At 40.0% G+C, this 18,346-nt stretch overlaps 2 protein-coding genes across 19 annotated transcripts in view; both read right to left on the bottom strand.

Annotated features, from left to right (window-relative positions):
* Positions 1-190: 190 nt before the first annotated feature.
* LOC103462143 (sorting nexin-1) lies at positions 191-9,305 on the bottom strand. The gene is made up of 15 exons (XM_017303805.1): positions 9,083-9,305; positions 8,444-8,579; positions 7,488-7,609; positions 7,248-7,314; positions 7,085-7,128; positions 6,857-6,998; positions 6,330-6,408; positions 6,112-6,187; positions 5,043-5,156; positions 4,136-4,229; positions 3,806-4,011; positions 3,491-3,634; positions 2,656-2,736; positions 2,284-2,355; positions 191-1,645 (listed from the first exon to the last, which is right to left on the bottom strand). The coding sequence occupies exons 1-15, from the start codon at positions 9,200-9,202 to the stop codon at positions 1,595-1,597; spliced, it is 1,548 nt and encodes a 515-aa protein (XP_017159294.1). The 5' UTR covers positions 9,203-9,305; the 3' UTR covers positions 191-1,594.
* Positions 9,306-11,336: 2,031 nt separating this feature from the next.
* neo1a (neogenin 1a) overlaps positions 11,337-18,346 on the bottom strand; it is a 210,264-nt gene continuing 203,254 nt past the window's right edge. For 8 of the 18 annotated variants that reach the window (XM_008404713.2, XM_008404711.2, XM_008404710.2 and 5 more), the window contains 5 exons: positions 17,923-18,015; positions 17,471-17,641; positions 15,202-15,534; positions 14,259-14,395; positions 11,337-13,690 (listed from right to left, as the gene is read on the bottom strand). In XM_008404713.2, coding sequence (XP_008402935.1) covers positions 13,538-13,690; positions 14,259-14,395; positions 15,202-15,534; positions 17,471-17,641; positions 17,923-18,015 — 887 coding nt within the window. In that variant the 3' untranslated portion in view covers positions 11,337-13,537. Of the gene's footprint in view, positions 13,691-13,735; positions 13,834-14,258; positions 14,396-15,201; positions 15,535-17,470; positions 17,642-17,922; positions 18,016-18,346 lie in introns of those variants that run through there. The other 10 variants (XM_008404727.2, XM_008404717.2, XM_008404729.2 and 7 more) reach the window with 7 other exon arrangements.

The following is an 18,346-nucleotide window of genomic DNA, read 5'->3' on the forward strand; positions in this document are numbered from 1 at the left end:
CTCAATGCGCCTCTCTATATACTGCCACCTACTGGCCAAATGTTCTATGTTCATAAAACTATCTAGTATCTGGCACTTTGTGAATATCTTTGTTTTCAGCCTTAGATATCTACAAAACAAAGGACTAAAACAAATGACTAAAAAAAAAAAAAGTGAAGACTCTGTAAATCTGAATGTACATTCTGGTTTTCTATATTTAATATATTTGCAAAAGACTCCTATTTTCCACATTGTCATCGTATTTGTGCATAAAATCTTGAGGAAATATATTAATTTAATACAATTTAGAATAAGGCTATAATATAAAATGTGGAAAAAGTGAATGTTGTGAATAAGTTTTCGGTTCTGCTGCCCATATGAACACAGGATAGGAAACCACTGAAAACAAAGGGAACACCATCCCGACAGGTTATCCCTAAATCTTTTAACGTAATCTAAAATATGCTTTAAACCTAGAAGCTACAAGTTTTCAGGAAAGGGTGAAGAAAAACTAAACCAAAAGGTGTAAAATCTGAAAGTTGGAAAAATAAAATTCATGGCAGATAACACCGAAAGCTTAGTCAAACATTTATTTTGTACATTTGCCTGAACACCATTTCAAAGAAAATGCATGTACTAATGCAAAGTGGTTATAAAAATAAAGCACATTCTTATGTAAAGGACAATCAGAAAACGGTAAATAAGGGACCTTATCACTTATTGTCAGTTCTTCTGTCACCGTTTTAACCAGTCACCCGCCTATTAAGCAGGAAAACGATCAAACAGCATCTGTGTGATTCAATCTCTAACAGATCCACGTTACCTCACTTGGGCTGGCGACAAAATAAACGTAGCATTAAGGAATATATGGACGAACAAAGTCATTAATACAATAAATATAATAGTGATACAGATTGTATTCTCCTGTTGAGCTTGCCTTATGACTAATTAATTGGTTAAAACTTTGATAAGCTTGTGGCGTTAGTTCTGCACTGTAACATTGTTTCTAATATCCAAAATACATCGTATTATAATAAACCTTAAGAATGCGTTAATACATTTAATAGTCATCAACACTGGTGTTTTAGTATAAAAAAAAAAAAGAAAAGAAAAGCTTTCTGTTTGTGCGATCCATTTTAGTGCGTCGAACTTTGCAACATGCAATCTATTAAACAGCGGCTGCTGGGAGTGGAACGACTATCGTCCAATGTAAACTACAGACAATGATACACGGTGGAGCATCTCGGTATAAACCATCCACTGACGAGACAGTGAGTCCCGCACGGAATTCAGGCAAGTTCATATCAGGCTTGAATCTTGCTTTACCATCACCCTTTAAACAAACCCCCTCCCCCCCCAAACCCCCAAACACAAAATGCTGTCAAAGACATAGTAGGTACGTGTGGCAGCTTATTATATCAAACGTCTGTACAGAAGAATTCATTTGAATTACAAAGACAAAGAGAAAAACAGACGGAAGTTCCTTCTGTGTTTCAAAAACTTAACTCTCTCTCTCAACTTCTGGTAAAGAGGTAAAAGTGTTCAAAAAGGCAGTTGGGGTTTTTCTTTTTAGTAAAACGAAAAAAAAAAGAAAAAAAAAGAAATATCCACTTCATTAAGCGATCGCCTTCGCTTCCGGCAGGAACGCCTCCCAGAACTTTATGAGCTGGAATGAAATCAGAGCGAGACAAATAAAAACTGTTAAAACGCGGCGTGACCAATCGCTTAAAAGCTTTTTAACTTTGATGGTTACAGTGAAACCTGCACACTAACTGGATTGTTATCCCAGGTAAAGATGTTAAAAAAATAAAAAATAAATAAAAAGAAAGTTGCACACAAATTTGTTTTATATTAAACATTTCAAATTAGGAGTTCAGTATTCTTATATAATATTTCACAAGGTTAGATCATACGGAAAGGATGGCTCGTTGCTCAACCTCCCTAGATTCACTCTGCACAGTTTATTACACATTTATTGTGGCTGCATTATCAATATTAAGAAGCTGGTTGGTCTACAATTCATTTGAACTCATTTTATAAGCTCCACGCAATCACACCCTCTACTCTAGTAGTATATGATCTTGTACATTTAGGATAAAGGGAAAATATTGTAGGTGGTCATTACGACCTTCTGCTAAAGTCATCAAGACACCTAAAGTTGTCACAGGAACACGTTGCCAGTTGCTCTTAACATGGTAAATACAAGCAATGAATAATTTTTTTTTTCAGTAGCTGAAAAAGAAAAGAGCAGTTAATCGAAACCGTAGATGCCTGATACAACGCTTCATTTGGTGTGATAATTACCCGTTGTTGAGACTGCAGCATCGCCTCTAAATACTTGATTATCTGACTCTTGAAGTCCTTGGCTTTTTCTTTCTGCAATGAATGAGAAGATTCTCGTCATTGCAGGCAATAAAAATAAACAAATTAAATAATCATAAAAGAAAAAGAGATGAGAGAGCAATTTTCCGCTTACTTGATATTTTACAAATAGTCACTATTGCCAATGTTTTCATGACAACAAGGCAGAAATCGGGTCAAGAGAATAATCACAGAAGACGACTAGCATCTTTGCGAAGTTGAAGAAAACACTAAAAAATAAACATCTTTTGGATAGTGCAGACAAAGGGTAAAAAAAAAAAGCTAAAAAGTCGTAGTGAGATGGAAAAACTGTACCTCGAATCTGAGAACCTCCTTCCGCACGGTCATCCCGATCCTGTCGAAGTCTCTCTCATACTGAGTAACCTTCGCCTCCCACTGAACAAACAAAGCACTCAGCTATGTCATATGATTCAAGTTATATTTAAACCTACATATTCAATCATGAACCAGCCTATGAGAAATCTTATAAATTTAATAATCAATGTTTTTTTCTTCAGTTGTTGGAACGCAGCACGTTCCATTTTACAGCTTAAATAAACGCAATCAAATAGGGTCAAGTTTTATCCTTGTGTAAATAAGAATGCGATAGTATTTTCCTTCATTGTTATTCCATCAGATTCTCATACTGACCCCTGATGATTCAAGAGTCGGAGAACAGTGCCCAGATTCTGTACTCAACAAATTACAATAAATTAGGACAGGACGATAAATCGATTTTTACTCAATTGATCCAGTTTTTTTTTGTTGTTGTTTTTCCAAGATGTAATTTTTGGAAAATCTGGATTTTCTTTGGGTTGCCATATTTCAGAGTGAGGCCAGGCAAGAACCACCATCTTGTTTGACAAGTGTGTTTCGCAACTTTTTCCCCCACCCAACTTTGAATTTGTCTTTTTGTTTAAAATTGTAAAAACAAACAAAAAATAATTACAGATTTTTATTTTTATAACCAGAAGGTAGATTAACGGGAGCTGTAAGAAATTTCACCGTTTGGAGTTTGTGCTTTTAGCTTTCAGCTAAACGACTAAACGGTTGTTTGAACGCTGAACGCCTGTTGTTGTTAAGTAACAGTCAAGACTTCCCCAGGTGATGTAATGTGATCATTTTTCTGCAGTAGGATCGGCGCCGTTACCTCGGCGATCTCTTCCTTCGCCTGCTGCAGCTTGTCGGGTTTGTTAGCCCACAGCAGCTTGGCTTCGGCTTCTCTCTTCTTCTGCAGTGTGCTCTGAGCCTCCTGCCATCGCTGCCACGCCCGCACACGCTGGTCAAAGCAACCCTGCAAAAAAAAAAAAAAAAACCTCATTTCAGATTAGTTACGACATACGAGTAGATGTGTGCCAATTAATGGGTCGGCGTTCGAACTCGGCGTAACAAAAATGCCTTTAAAGTGAAAGCTCACGCTTTTATTCGGCTGTGTTTTTATTGGTATATAAAGCTGCCACCGTACCCGCACGGCGCCAAGCAAGCGTATGTAGTCGGCGAGCAGCTCGGCGAAGATGAAGAAGTCGCTTCCTGCCTGCTCCTGGTGCAGCTGCTCCATCTTGTCCTCCACCTCAGCCAGCTGGGAGAGGGCCCGCGACAGGGCCGTGTTATCCTCGGAGTTTCCCAGCATGGCCATGCTTTTGGCAAACACAGCTGTGTTCATGCATAGCTCTGGCGTTAAGAAGGGAGGAAGGGCAGAAAACGTCTTCAGGCCGTTTTGTTTTTGTCGAACGTGATGCTCTGCCGCTGCTTCGTCCCCCCACTTTGTCAGCAGGGAATCATTTCATCGGCTCACCTTTTCTGTGATTCACCAGAGAATCAACAACGGCGTGAAGCTTCCTCAGCTGCTGCTCCTCCATGTCCACCTCCTGGAACTTGTCCTCGAACCACTGAGACACACACACACACACACACACACACACACACACACACACACACTATAAATTAAACCAAACACACACTGCTTATTGCGCAATGGAGCTGCTAAAGCGCAAAAATGCAACATAATTTTTTTTATCATTTAAATCGTCCTGCATTAGGAACAGTAACTGCAACTAATGACTATTTTAGTAAAAGATTATTCTATCAATTATTCTGACAATCAGACTGAAAAAATGTGAATAATATTCTGCAATATTAGATGTACATTAAAAAAAAGTCAAATAAACAATTACATTCCTTGTAAGGATAAGAAAAACATTTTATTGCCTAAAATGCAATACTATAGTTTTCATTCAGCGAATTTGGACCAGGTGAAGCTTCAACTGTGCTACTTGGGGAGTTTTGGGCAAACATATTTTCAGACAAAGGTGTTCTTTTTATCTTAAATGCAAAATGCACATATATTTTCTACAGTTTTGATTTCATTTCTGCTCGGAACATTTTTCTTTTTCAACAAATGGCCTTTTTTTGAGTCTGCATATGCCAGTTAATGCAATGATTAATTGAATACTAAATAAGTTGATGATTACGTCAAAAACTGATTCATAATTTCAGCCTTAATTTCCACAGCATGATGCTGCCACCAGATGGCTCAGATGGGAATGGTGTGTTCAGAGATATGCGAGATGCTATATTTTCTGCCACAGATTGCATGCTGGGTAAAAAGCTGAAGCAAGAGCACTTTTCCCATCATGCAGCAGATTTTCCATAATAGGAAGCATCACACAGACGGGAAGACGCTTCACGCTGGCTCCTCTTACCGTGTCGGACTCGTTCATCTTGATGGTCATCTTGCTGACAGCGTCGGATGCTTTGGTGATCATTTTCAGGAAACCAGCTCCGCTAAGCGCCTGGGTATTTACCGCTCTGGGCAGCTGAAAATAGATAAAGGTTTATTAACTTGGTAATAAATCATTTTAAAGAATAGATGTCTTTCCATTGTCCTGGCCTGAACTCTTGTCTCCTGGATATACATCACTCTGCACACTTAGTCTCTTTTGACTGCAGTGCTGCTAATGTAGGTGAAGTCTGGTGACTCAGAAGGTCACGTTTCCTACATCAGAGCTGCTGTTTCACACAAATACAAATTGAAGATCTGAACTACAACCACTATGAGTCTTCTATAGTTCATCTGTTAAAATATGTTTACAGTAGGATGACCTGGGCATTACCTGTAGCTCTAATGAGCTTCGGTAGTGCCTGGTGTACAGTCACCAGAAAATGAAGCCAATAAAGCAGTTTCCAGGGTCAATCCAGATTTCGCCAACTCAAATTTAAGACTATTATGAATAAAATTAAAGCCCTATATCATGACAGATGTACAAAAAGTACGGTAGGAGACCAAAAACTGGTAAATTTCTGGAGTATTTTTGTGGCTCTTGGCGGCATCTTTGTGCTTCTCACACAGCATAAGCTAGCTAGTAAGCCAACTAGCATTAGCTCTCTAGCTAGTTTCTGGCGCTCTAGCTTGCTTTGTCTGCTTAGTTAAAATGTGTCTAAAGTCTAAGGAAAAAAAAAATTCTTTCCTTTTTCATCAGTGAAACTATTGTGGTTTTACTCTATAAATTTAGTAAATGTGTAACTTTAAAAAGTTTGAAATATATTTCACATATGCAGCCATGCGCTTCAATTGTAGTGGAGGAGAAAATAATAGGAATTCTGATCCTGTTTCATGGCCATAATGTCTGATTTTTTTACCCCAGCAGTTATATTCTGAAACTAAACACACAGAAAATATGTAGCATAAAGAAATGCTTATTGAATGACACTGCATTTCCCAAACAGCATGATAATAAATGCACTCCAGGTAACGCTGACTGAAAAACTTACATCGTCTCTTTCTAAGAATTCACGGACGTCGGGATCTTGTAGTAGAAGCGGGTGAGACACTATTCTTTGAAGATACCTACACAGAAAGTAGAGAGGAGTTTTACATGATAACAGCTAAACCTAAGCCTAGGAGGAAAACGTTAATATACCTGTAAATAAAAACAGAAATCATTTGTGCACTAGAAAATATTTTAATTAAAACATGAGTGGATGCTGACCTCTCCAGAGCTGCTCTTCTCTTTTCCACAAACTCCACAGACGATGGGTCATCCATGCCCACCTTCACTTTTGTCATTCCTGTTGATCCAAAGCAGAGTTGGAACAAAAGTTAAGTCCCTCATAAACAACAATAATAATAAAAAAGTCAAAACAACGGTTTTTCACATAGTTAAAACAAGAAATCCTTTAGTTTTAACGAGATATAAAACTCCTCGTTATAACGAGAAATTCTGAGTAAAAACTTCTGGATGTTTCTGGTTCTATTTGCAACAAAAATAACATGGCAGAAAAATGGAAAACGAATAAGAATAATTTTTTTAAATTTTAAAAAGATTTTATCCATCTGCACAAATAAGACTTCTTACAGCTTTATTTAAAAATACCTTCCACTACAGAACGATGCACTACTTGGCATTGGCTCATCAAGTCGCAGTCAAATAAAACACATTGAAGCTAGTGTTTGTGATGTGACAAAACGTGTGTATATACACTTAGAAATATACACGTATAAAGCACAGCTGCTCACCTACAACACTTTTCTCAGGTGGAGGCGGTATGATGCAGCCGTGGAGCGACTGCTTGGCTGAGAGTTTCTCATAAAGGCCTAAGAAGTCACTGAAACGCCTCCTGGCAGTGAAGGCTTTACTTTTGAACATGGGCAAAGAAGTCTGGAGGAGAACACGAGGAAAAGACGGTGAGTGGGAACATAACACTTCACACACAAAGTTAAACATCAGAGCCTTAAAATACACACCCTGGTGGACACTTTGTAGGCCACATATGCATTCATCCCATCTCCTAGGAAGAGGGAAAAAAAGATTACAGTTTCAGACTGCTATGAAAAGTCTATACAAAAATACAAAATCTTTCAGAAACGGATCATGGTGAGCTTAAAAAAAAAAAAAAACTTAACTGACCAACTTTCTCTGGGTTGGTGACAGCAACATCCACATCGAAACTATCCTTGGCCTCGTCTTCTTCCAGCTGCAATGCACAAGGCAACATTTATACGAAATCGGAAACCAAAACAGTTTAAACATTTGGCTTTAAACAGAAACAAAACGTGGCAGATAAGGCACATGCAGTCGCAGGTGACGGTGCGAGTGGTTTCCTGCAGGTGTTTGCGGGTTTCTGAGAAGCTTGGTTAAGGGCGGTACCTGCTCCAGAGAGGTGGGCTGCAGAGCTGCGGGACTCCGAGCCAACGGCGGGCCAGACGAGGAGGAAAGATCCTTATGAGTAGAGTCGCTGGACGGATCCGAGCTTAAATCTGCTTGTGCCTCTGGCGACAAAAGAAGCAACTTTTGTTTGAGTTATAGATAAACAACAAATTCTTTACAACATTTCAACTAGATCCAGCAGAGTACTCCAATTGAATTGGACAGAATTTAACATCAAAATAGAGTGATAAAAAAAAAATTGTTTTTACTACAATTGTCCATTATTTTTCTTTTGTTTGCAGCTGTCTCTTTTCTGTCCTCTAACGCAGTGAATTGTGCCTGATTTGATGAGCTATCTGTTTTAAAAGTAGCTCAAATGGCTACATCAGGAAACATGACCAGTGTCTTGACAGACAAAGTAAAAGAGTATTGTTACGGGGCATAGGGTTTTTTAGCTTCATATTTAAAAAATAATGATTTAAAAAAAAAAAAACACATATCAATTAACAGTCCATGATTGGTTGAATAAATGTGGTGGAATACAGAGGAAAAGGTTTTCTCACCAACCTAGACCTCAAAATCCAACATGGCTGACTAAGCCTGTTCCAATAAGCAATTTATCAATTAATCGCATGATGAATTAAAATGACCTCCATAATTTCCATCCCAATAATTTAGATTTTTGAAGAGCAATTAAAGGAAACGTCATAATCCATTTCATTTATGGTTTCGGTTGTGCTCGGTTTTAATTTCCGTTTTATTCATTACTTTTGGACATTGTGTTTAGTTTTGGCTACTTAAACATACCTTTCCAGTTAAAAAGTTAAGTGCTCTTTTCCAAATGAAAGCTTATTGGTCTTTGAGAGAGCAATCTGTATCAACATATTGTCTCAAAACTGTCTCAAAACAACAATTATTGTTTATCGCCATAATTTCCGGTGCCTTGATTTGTTCACCTGCAAACAGGTCATCGTCATCGGAGTGAACTCCGTTGGGTTTGGCAGTGGTGGCGGTGGTGGTGGCCTCCTCACTGAACAGATCTGCGGGCTCCTCTGGCTGAGAAACTCCTCGACTGACAGACGCCGGGTGGCTCTGCAAACAGGAGGTTTGACTTAGAAACACACAAACATGGCAGAAAGTATTTACCAGTCTGCTGGCATTTGCCACAAAAATAAATAAGAGAGAAAAACAAGAGGCTGGGCAAAAGATTAGCAGAGGAAATTTTAAGAGAAGCAAGAAAAAGGGCTAAATATTCACCTGGGCAGCAAAACAAGAAGGCCTTAAAATGAACTAAAAACTAACATCACTACAGGGCAAAAAAAAGAAGGGGGGTTGGGAGCTGCAAGAATGGTAAAATAAAAAATAAAAAAACTACCTTACTTTGTTTAGTTGTGTAATAAAAAAACACCATCAAAATATCTGAACTAGTTCAGCTAATTGGACCGTAAATCTGATATTTGTCACAGAACTATGTGGGGTTTTCAGTTCTTTTTCTAAGCAGGTCAGAGATAAAGAGGCTAACTCTCCCATCCTCTCTGTCACAGAACAATGCAGATATGATAAAACCGTCAGACATGACAAGGCTGGAGACATACGTTGCTGACAAAAATGTCCTCTCCCTCGTCGCTGTCTCCGTCTGCCATGTCGGATAGTTCGGGCTCTGGCTCCTCCGATGCGGGGAAAGGAGGAGGATTTCGATCCGCGCTGGACGCCATAGTCCGTGTTGTCAGTGAGAGCGTCCCGGGCGGAAGTGAGGGAATCAGGAAAGGAGGGCGGCTGCAGTGACCCCTGGTGGTCACCAATGTGTATTATACTAACGCCATGAAGAAGTAGGTGGTGCAATTGGTTCCTTTAATGAATGAAGTTTAAAAGGCAGGAAAATTAAAAGTTATGGCAGTTGTTCTGTTATTTTCTTCACCTTTTCATTCAGGGTGAAGAGAAAATAATCAGCTTTGATGTATTTTTAGTACCTCGAGTTTACAGGTGTGGCATCTGCATGAGATTTTGTGTGTAATAAAAATACCTTGACTATGGTCTTCAAAAAATAAAAAGAAGAAAAGAAGACAGAAACATGATCTACCTGGAGGTTGTGTGGTGAAGTAGTTGGTAGAAGGCATTTCTGGGTTTTGAATCCCAGCTTCCTCACAGTCCAGGACCATAACTGTTCATTGGTTAAAAAATACACATATCAATTAACAGTACATGATTGGTTGAATAAATATGGTGGAATACAGAGGAAGAGGTTTTCTCACCAACCTAGACCTCATAATCCAACATGCATGTGCATGGTTGTCTGTCCTGTGTATGACAAGACAATCTTTCTTTTAATGGATTTTTTTTTGGCTCTGGCGGCCTTTATTTCACTGTTCATTGACGGACCAACAGACCTGGACTCGAACCCGTGACAGACGACTCAAGGACCGAGGCCTCTTTACATGGATGCTTTACTCACTGCCTCGCCTGTATCCCTACTTCTTAACAATGACTAATCTCTGAGGTCTTTCAGTCTGGCTTCTGTGCTCACCACAGTATTAAAACTGCCCTTGTCAAAGTGTTCAGTGACAACCACATACATACATGAACCACAGTGCTGATAACGGACCTCAGTGCAGCATTCAACTCTGTTGATCATGATAAATATAGAAATGACTGGAGAGCTGGGTTGAACACTCTGCTAGCACTACAGTTCAAGTCTTATCTAAAGAATATGGACTTCCTAGGGTCAATAGGTAATTTTTAATCCGAGAAAAACCAAATGTGGGATTATCTTAGGTTCTGTCTTGGCACCCCACCTATTTAGTATATTCTCCCCATAGCTCAGATTATTTCAAGTAATAAAGACAGTTACACAGTGAGCCTCCCACCTTTTGAAGAACATATCTAAGCGTAAAGGAAGATGGTTCAGCAAGATCATGGCAACTCATCCATGTGTTCCTCTTCTCACCCAATGATGCTGGAAATGCTACTATCACAACACTTCACGAGGGAGAGGGCATTCAACTGTTTCAGAGAACAAGCAGACCTCCTAAACAAAGCTACTGTTTGTTGTACATACAGGTTGCTGTGACGACCTGTATGTGCTCCGATCAGTGTTTGTTTCTTTTTTGTGTGTCTGTTGTCTTCTCAAACACCCAGTCGGTCGTGGCAGACGGCCGCTCATACCGAGCCAGGTTCTGCTGCATGTTTCTTTCCGTTAAAGGGGGATTTTCCTTTCTGCTGTTGCTACATGCTCATCCAGGAGGAACAAATTCTGCAAGTCAATGACTTTTTGCCGAGTCTTTGAATTAAAAGTTTTATACTGAATTTGTATAGTAAACTGGACTGCAATGTTTGAGGGCTAAGGTCAGTTTCGGTGTATGTACTTGGCTTGACATTGGTGTGAATGATTGGATTGAATCAACTTTTGTTTTTCTTAGTAAAGTATGTTTAGACAAGAAGTGTTGTAAATTAGCTTTATGTTTCACCATAGTAAAACCTTTTGAATATGACTGTACTTTGATCACATGCACATATTTGTAAGAACACCATTCGTCTGCTTCCATAATTCAATTTAAAGGAGCAACTAATTTTATAGATGAATTCCACACAAAGCTTGGATACGGCTCACAATTTTATGTTCTAATGGTTACAGCATGTTGATGCCATAACTGAGCAATACATGTATGCACAAGTTCCACTACTGATTTGAGTAAATGAAATAAACTTTTTGATATTCTAGATTATTAAGGTGCGTTTGTAGCTACATGACTTCTGGTTAATCTACTTATGTCTTAGTGCTTTGCATTTCAGAGAACGCTAAATGCCACATCAGTTTTCCAATCATTTCTGATGAAAAGAAAGACCAGCAGAGACGTTTACTTTGTTAGTATTCTTAATAGCTTGTATACACAATGTATAGGAGCACCAATAAAAAAACATATTTTTGTCCAAACATTTTTCAACATTTTTTTTAAAAAGCCACAGATTTTTTTTTTCTTCTACAGAAAGCAAAGAAAGCTCTGTACATGAACAAGCAGAACAACAGAATTCCTCATCACGAGCCGCCAAGTGAAACAACTCAGTCGCTCATTTCATATCATCTCTGAAGCAAAACAAACAACAAAAAAAAGACAAGCTGCCTGCTGCTTACCTAGGACACTACGTTACACAAACAGCTTCTGATATTCAAAACACAAGATATGTAAGAAATTTACTTTCCAAAAATTGTGAAAAAGTGCAATACAGGTTCAACTGTTTTACAACTCAACAGATCGTTTCCCAAATGGAGTCAGGTTCCTTTTTCTCCCAGTTTCCTTCGAAACGTGTTCCTTGTTTGTCTCCAAAGTTAAAATCTCTTACAGTTATACTGACATTCATGACAATGCACATTTATGCAAAACATGGTATTCACAAAAGTAGAGGAAATTACTATGATTGCAAATGACAAAATTTCTTTGGGTAAGAGGGTAATGAAAAACTAGTCTCTGAGATGGACCTTTTTTCTTTCTCTCTTTTTTTTTCCTTTACAGCAGATTTGTGTCCAGAACAATCTTTTTATTTTTCTTCGTACAAAACCTACCATATATATATATAAAAAAAAAAAAATCCGGGAGTCCCTTTCATAAGGTCAACATCATTGCATCTTATACGTTTGTAACAGAACCACAACGCGTGTGTCATTCGATGAAGAGAAGGAAAAAAAACAAACAAAAAAAGAAACATTAAAAAGACTTTGCAGCAAGGAAATGCCCGAGTGTTTCAGCAGAAGATATGTCCAAAAATCAAAGATTGTTTTGTTTTTTGTTTGTTTCTTTTTTTGGAAAACACACACATACGACCAAACTCGTTGTATAAAAAGATAACTTTTCATCTGCTGCTGTCCGATCGATCGATTGATTGATTGATGCCTTCTTTTTCGGAGAGCTGTTGAGTGGCAGGTGGTGGGGGGGTCAGCGCCCTGAGTCCGAGGTAACCCTGACCTGCGAGAAGCTGCCACAGTCCCACAGAATGATCCACGGCGGCGTGGGAGAGAGTCGACGGCGAGTCTTCTCCGCGGTCCGACGTACAAACACGTTGGTAAGGCTTTTAAAAAACGAAGCTCCCCACAACGAACAGGAAAGACCGAAGAGCGATTTAGAGTACGAAGTGGACAACGTGACGCCAGGGGAAACGGGAAACTGTAGAAACCTGTCAGGCTTTACTCCTCCACTGATATGAAAATTGAGCTTTAGGACTCAATTGAAATCACAAGTAATAATAATAATAATAATAATAATAATAATAATAAAATAATAATGAAACAATATTAAAGAAAGAATGAGGCAGTTTAAAAACAACATGTATGTACATATTCATAAGGATACACATGTAAGAAATAAAATAACATTGGAAATAAAAAGTCATGGCACAATATATGACACAATTGGGTAAAAAGCAAAACGGACATAAAATATTGTGGGTTTGAAAAAAAAAAAAAGTAAAAAAACAGTAAAGGGGAGTAGCTGACATCCAATGCTCACTTCACTGAAACGGCCCAATAGATATACAAAACGCACAAAGTAAACACTGATCAAACACCGTGTTGAAGTCGGCGCCACACAAGCGCTGGCATCAATAAACCCCTCCTCCCCCCAGCATGTTTATGGTCTGTCCTCCTCTTCACTTCATGCCGAGTCGACCAGCGAGGAAAAACAAAAAACGGTGAGATTCACAATCGTTCGGCTGAAAGCAATCAAAAAGTTCATCGTCTCTGAGGTTTGTTCTTCATATCAACATGAAGCATCTCGATTTATCCTCCTCCTCCTCGTCGTCCTCCTCATCGTGGCAATCTCCTGTCTGAGACTGAAGAAGAAGAAGAAGAAGCAGTTCCTACGTTTCAGTCTGGAAGTTTCGTTTGTCTCTGTCGGGGGCCGCAGGAGGCCGGGTTCGTGTCCACGTGGCCTCTGGATGTGTTTTGCTTGTGAAAGTCGTGTGGCTTATTTCTGCATACGCGCGCGCGTGCGTGTTTGTGTGTGTGTGAGTGTGTCTGCGCGGGAGTGTGTGCGAGTGCATCTCTCTGAGCGAGCGCATGGTCATGGTGCTGTCGTGATGGCGTTCAGGTCTTTCATCAAGCCCTCGAGGTGCGCCATCTCCTCGGTCAGCTCGTCGGGCTCGTAGCTCTGAGGGAGAGGAATAGGGTTACTGCGAGGGGCCGGGGAGGGGCAAGGGGGCAGGGAGGCAAGCACCTGGGAGTGGGGGAAGGAAGAGAGGAAAGAAGAGGAGGAAAGGAGGGAGAGGAGGTCAGTCAGGGGATCCATCAGAGGCCGACAGGAAGGAGTGGGATGGAGGGGGGGGGGGGTGAGGCGAGCTGGGAGACTGGTCAATGAGACTGAAGCAAGACGAAAGCAAAACATTAACCGAGTGGAGCGACAGCCAATCAAATGAGAGTAAGATGGAGGTAAAAAGCCAGATGGTAAACACACACGCACGCATAAACACACACACAAAAAAAACGTCATTCCGGTTATGGGTTTTGTTATAATCAGTCGTTAGAACGAATCATTTATGTTTTGAAAGCAGCCGAGAAATTAAAACGAGGTTGAAGTTGGAAGAAGAAACAAGATGAGGGAAAGAGCAAAAACAGAAAATGTGGTTACAACACGTCCAGCTGAAAGGAATGTTTACAACCCAGAGCCTAGAGAAACAAAATGCACATGGGATTTGGAGTGTGATGTGATAAGATAACGTTCATGGATATTTACCATCATCATCACTGCAATGCTACCAAAAGCCACCATGAGGCAGTATACTCACGCTGTCCACGTCCTCCAGCATTTTGCTCGTCTCTGGTACATCGGGGGCGTTGGGCACCGTTACGATCATTGGAGTGCGCGTTCTCCCTAGTGTTCCAATGGAGGCTGTTTTTACAACGTGAGGGTGAGTGGGAGGCCCTAGGGGAGGAAGAGGCTTTTTAGTTAGAGCTGGCAGTATTCATAACTCTGCCTGTACACATTTCACTGAGCCACAACCTCAAAATGTCACAGTTTTTTGCAGGGTGGCGGGTTGACAGACCAACACAAAGTCTGTCAAATGTCCTCGTTTCAACCTGAGAAACAAAGACATTTCTCAGGTTGAAAAGTCAAACATTTTCTAGAAAAACCTCTGGAAATTTCAGAGTTTTTTCTAGAAAATGTTTGACTTTTCAACCTCAGAAATGTCCTTGTTTTTTCTTGTTTCCCTGAAAACTCTCATCTTAAAGTGCTTTAAGGTCATTTCAGTCAGACTGAGTGGACTTTATTGCTAGGTTTGCAGTTGTAGCATGCTCTTACCATTTTGTCATGATGGGTTAAGCAGTGCTACGTTAGATCTTCAAAGCTTGGGGTATTGTTTTATAAGCTGCTTCAAATTTCCACTTAGCCTTATTTATGAGTTGTCTGCTGTGTTTTTTGACTAAAACCTCTGAGGCCTTTGCAGAATAGCAGAGTTTACACATAGGTGGATTATTTAGTGACTCGGTGACTTCAGAAAGAAAACAGCTTGGAAAGGGATTTTATTTAAAGGCGGATATATAGAAAACAGTTTTGAAAGCCTTTTTTCTCAAAGACTGCTGAACAAATGAGCGTGATTATTCTGGATTACAGTGAATGTGGATTGAACAGGAATGCGAGAAATTTGAAGGACGAACATTAACTTGGTCATAAATATCAACAGAATAAAACATTGTAAGCATATAAATAAAGGCTATAAAACAACTCACACTGGTGGTAAACAGACTCTGGGTATGTCTGAAGCGAGTGCTCACCGGTCTGAGCGAGCAGAGGCGTGCTGGGCAGGGCGGGGGACTCGTACGACGGATGGCCGGAGACCGGGATCGCCGGCACGGCGAAGCTCTTGAGGGGGTGGGCATGGGCGTGCGGGTGGGCTGGCCGGTGTGGCGGCAGGTTGCTGGAGTAGCTGGGCTCTTCCTCAGTGGTGGTGGAGCCGTGGTAGCTGCCCTCCGGGTCAGCCATGATCTCGGAAGGGCAGGAGACCTGGGAGGAGGCGGTAGGTGGGGGGAGGGGCTCCGAACTCGGCGTGTTCCTCACGGACTCTGGAGGAGAGGCAGAGGAAGTAAGTGGAAGAGCAGGATTTAAACCATCGACCTCAGTGACTGTTGGGTGAAAGAACTGTGCAGAAGAGATGAGGATGGAAAACACAGAGAAATTAAATTAAAGAGTTCTCCAGGGTGTCATCGAATTGGAGAACTAAGTACTAAAGATGACATTTTGAACCCACTGGCTCATTTGTTTCAGCTTCCATAATCTGAATAAATTACAGTTTTGCTTGTCTTGGGTGCAATTTACATTAATGGCTCTGATTTTTTGGCAACATTTGCAATTTAGATGCATCATCTCAAACTCCACATTATACACAACCAGGGACTTCATTAAAACGAGAAGATGACGGCGACAAAAATAAACAGTCAGCTGCAGATATTCTATGCTAACATGAACGACGTCTTCTGACCTTTTCCGGTTAACCCGTATGAAACATTATGTGGAAGACAACAAAACCTGTAAATTCATCAGAGATCGGAACGAGCCAATTATCTTTTGATCGCTAATGGAATTCGAATGCTCAAACGTATTTTTCCTGTTCGTTGACTGCATCGAAATCAAAAGGTCTCATTTTCTGTCTAAAAACGCATCAGTTAACAGGATCCGGTTTGAAGCACGTTTTTTTTCCTAGTTTACTTAAAATTGGATTAAGTTGATGACATATGGTGTAATTTGTAAATGGGTGTAATCTTGTAATTGTAGCATTGTCAGATAGGGAATCTCGAGCTTTTTATGCGTTACTACGATTGGAATAATAAAAAATAAGAATTGGTCAAAGTCAGATTAGACAGGATCTTAATAAAAACTGGAAATTGGTAGTGATCAGGAGGAGACACCTGATCCAGGCATTTCTTAGCATTCATAGTATTGAGCTCTATGCAAGAAAAAAATATGATACACAACCATGAAATAATTGCAATATTCAACAATTGATTAAACAGGTTTTCTAGATTTACAGTGTCAAAATCAGAGAACGTAGGATTCAAACCTGGTGTTAACATCGTTCACCGCTTTGTGGCTCTACAGCGTACAGCCAGTAACAATATCAATGATTTGATGGTAAACCTTTGCAGTATTTCTCCTCTAGAGGGAGTTTATATGATGAAGCAATTATCCCGTCAGCACAGCTTTGTTTTGCTAAATTAGCGCTGAATATTCCTACAATTTCAAATGCACAGAGTATAAAGCAACTATTGTCAGCACAATTTCAATGGCATCATTAAACCTCTATTTGAAACAAATCCCATTTGTCCAATCTATTGATAAAAAGAACTATTTCAGTGAATTGATATATATAGCAAGTTTCTTTTAGGAACTGCATTTTATCACCTTTAGTTCAAAATCTAAAATACTGATCAAACCTCAACTAAATTCTGCGCTGTGCAGATATTTATTCAGGCAGTTTTCCATTGATTGTACTCCATCTGGGAAATCAGAAAAAAGGCCTATTTCGTATCTATGTTACCGACACCTTACATAGTTTAAAACTGCAGTATTTAAAGCAATTAACGCTTATTCAAGATCCTTTAAAACTGTGATTTTTTTTTTTTTACGCTATTTGTGAAAACACCTGTATGGGGGGGAAATATAAATTGTTCATCCAAAAACTTCAGGGTTGAAGAAAAAAGCTGGCAGGAAAGTGTAATGATATATCAAAACATTAAGAAAAATCCTCATTTTATAATCAACTGTTTGAATCTAGGCTCTTCTATTGCAACAAGACCAAAAAAAAAAGGAAACTGGCTTTGGCATTTTAATCCCATCATTATTTGAAAAACTAGAGAAAATCTACGAGACAGTAGAGATTAATTCCAAACGTAACAAGATGGCGGCATTTGTCCGTAGACGAATAATCAAATGTTCAATAAGTGACAGTGGTCTGCCCTCGTGTGGCTTCCTCTGGCTGTCCAGCAGGGGGCAGTGTCTCACCTGAAGAGTCCACCCTCTCTAGGTGGGAGATGGGGGTGGCGCAGGCGTGCGGGCGCGGGTACCCGCTGCCTTGATGGTAGAGGTAGCTGCGTGTCGGTGATACCAGGCTGCCCATGTGATAATGGTGATGATGGTTATCGAGGGAATGGATGGGGTGAGCACTAATCACGGCTGTGAATTGAAATGGAGGTGGATACACACACACACAAACAGGATGAGAGATGCTTAATGAACGATGAGGATTCACGCATGCAGATTCCTGCGATAAACACTCTCCCGCTCTGGGGTTCGTCACTCAGGAAGTAAGACAAATTCACAAAAACACAAAAAAAAAAAAAAACAAATCATAGAAGCATGGAATAGATGAATCTGTTGCTTTTGATTTCGAGAGATTTATTTATTTTTTCTTCCATAATTACTACTGAGTTGCTGTGACACGTTCACACACTTACGCTGGGGTGGCTGAGCGTCAAAAGGCATCATCATTTTAGGCCTCATCACCCGGCGGCCTGCGAGTGTGGACATGCTGTCGTCTGATTCGTGGCCTAAAAGGTACGGTGGAAATGAGCCAATCAGATCAGTTGCTGTTCTGACGTTGAGTGTTTCTAGTTAATGATCCCTCATTACTTTAATCCGCTTTGTATCGTTGTGATATTTCCAAATGTCAACTCCGGTTGTCGCCTGCACTTGAAGGAAATAGCCGTAATCAACGAGGGCTCGCGGCGTTATGATGTGTAATGAGCATCGTGAGCCATGTCATGATGCAGCATGAAATGTTTTGCATGGCAATCACAGACAAAAAAAAAACAACAAAAAAGAAGAAAAACACATCCTTCACTAAAAATTGCCCAATAAACCTTCAGACAGGCTCCTGGA

Source organism: Poecilia reticulata, linkage group LG3, assembly GCF_000633615.1.
Source record: "Poecilia reticulata strain Guanapo linkage group LG3, Guppy_female_1.0+MT, whole genome shotgun sequence".
Lineage (NCBI taxonomy): Eukaryota > Metazoa > Chordata > Actinopteri > Cyprinodontiformes > Poeciliidae > Poecilia > Poecilia reticulata.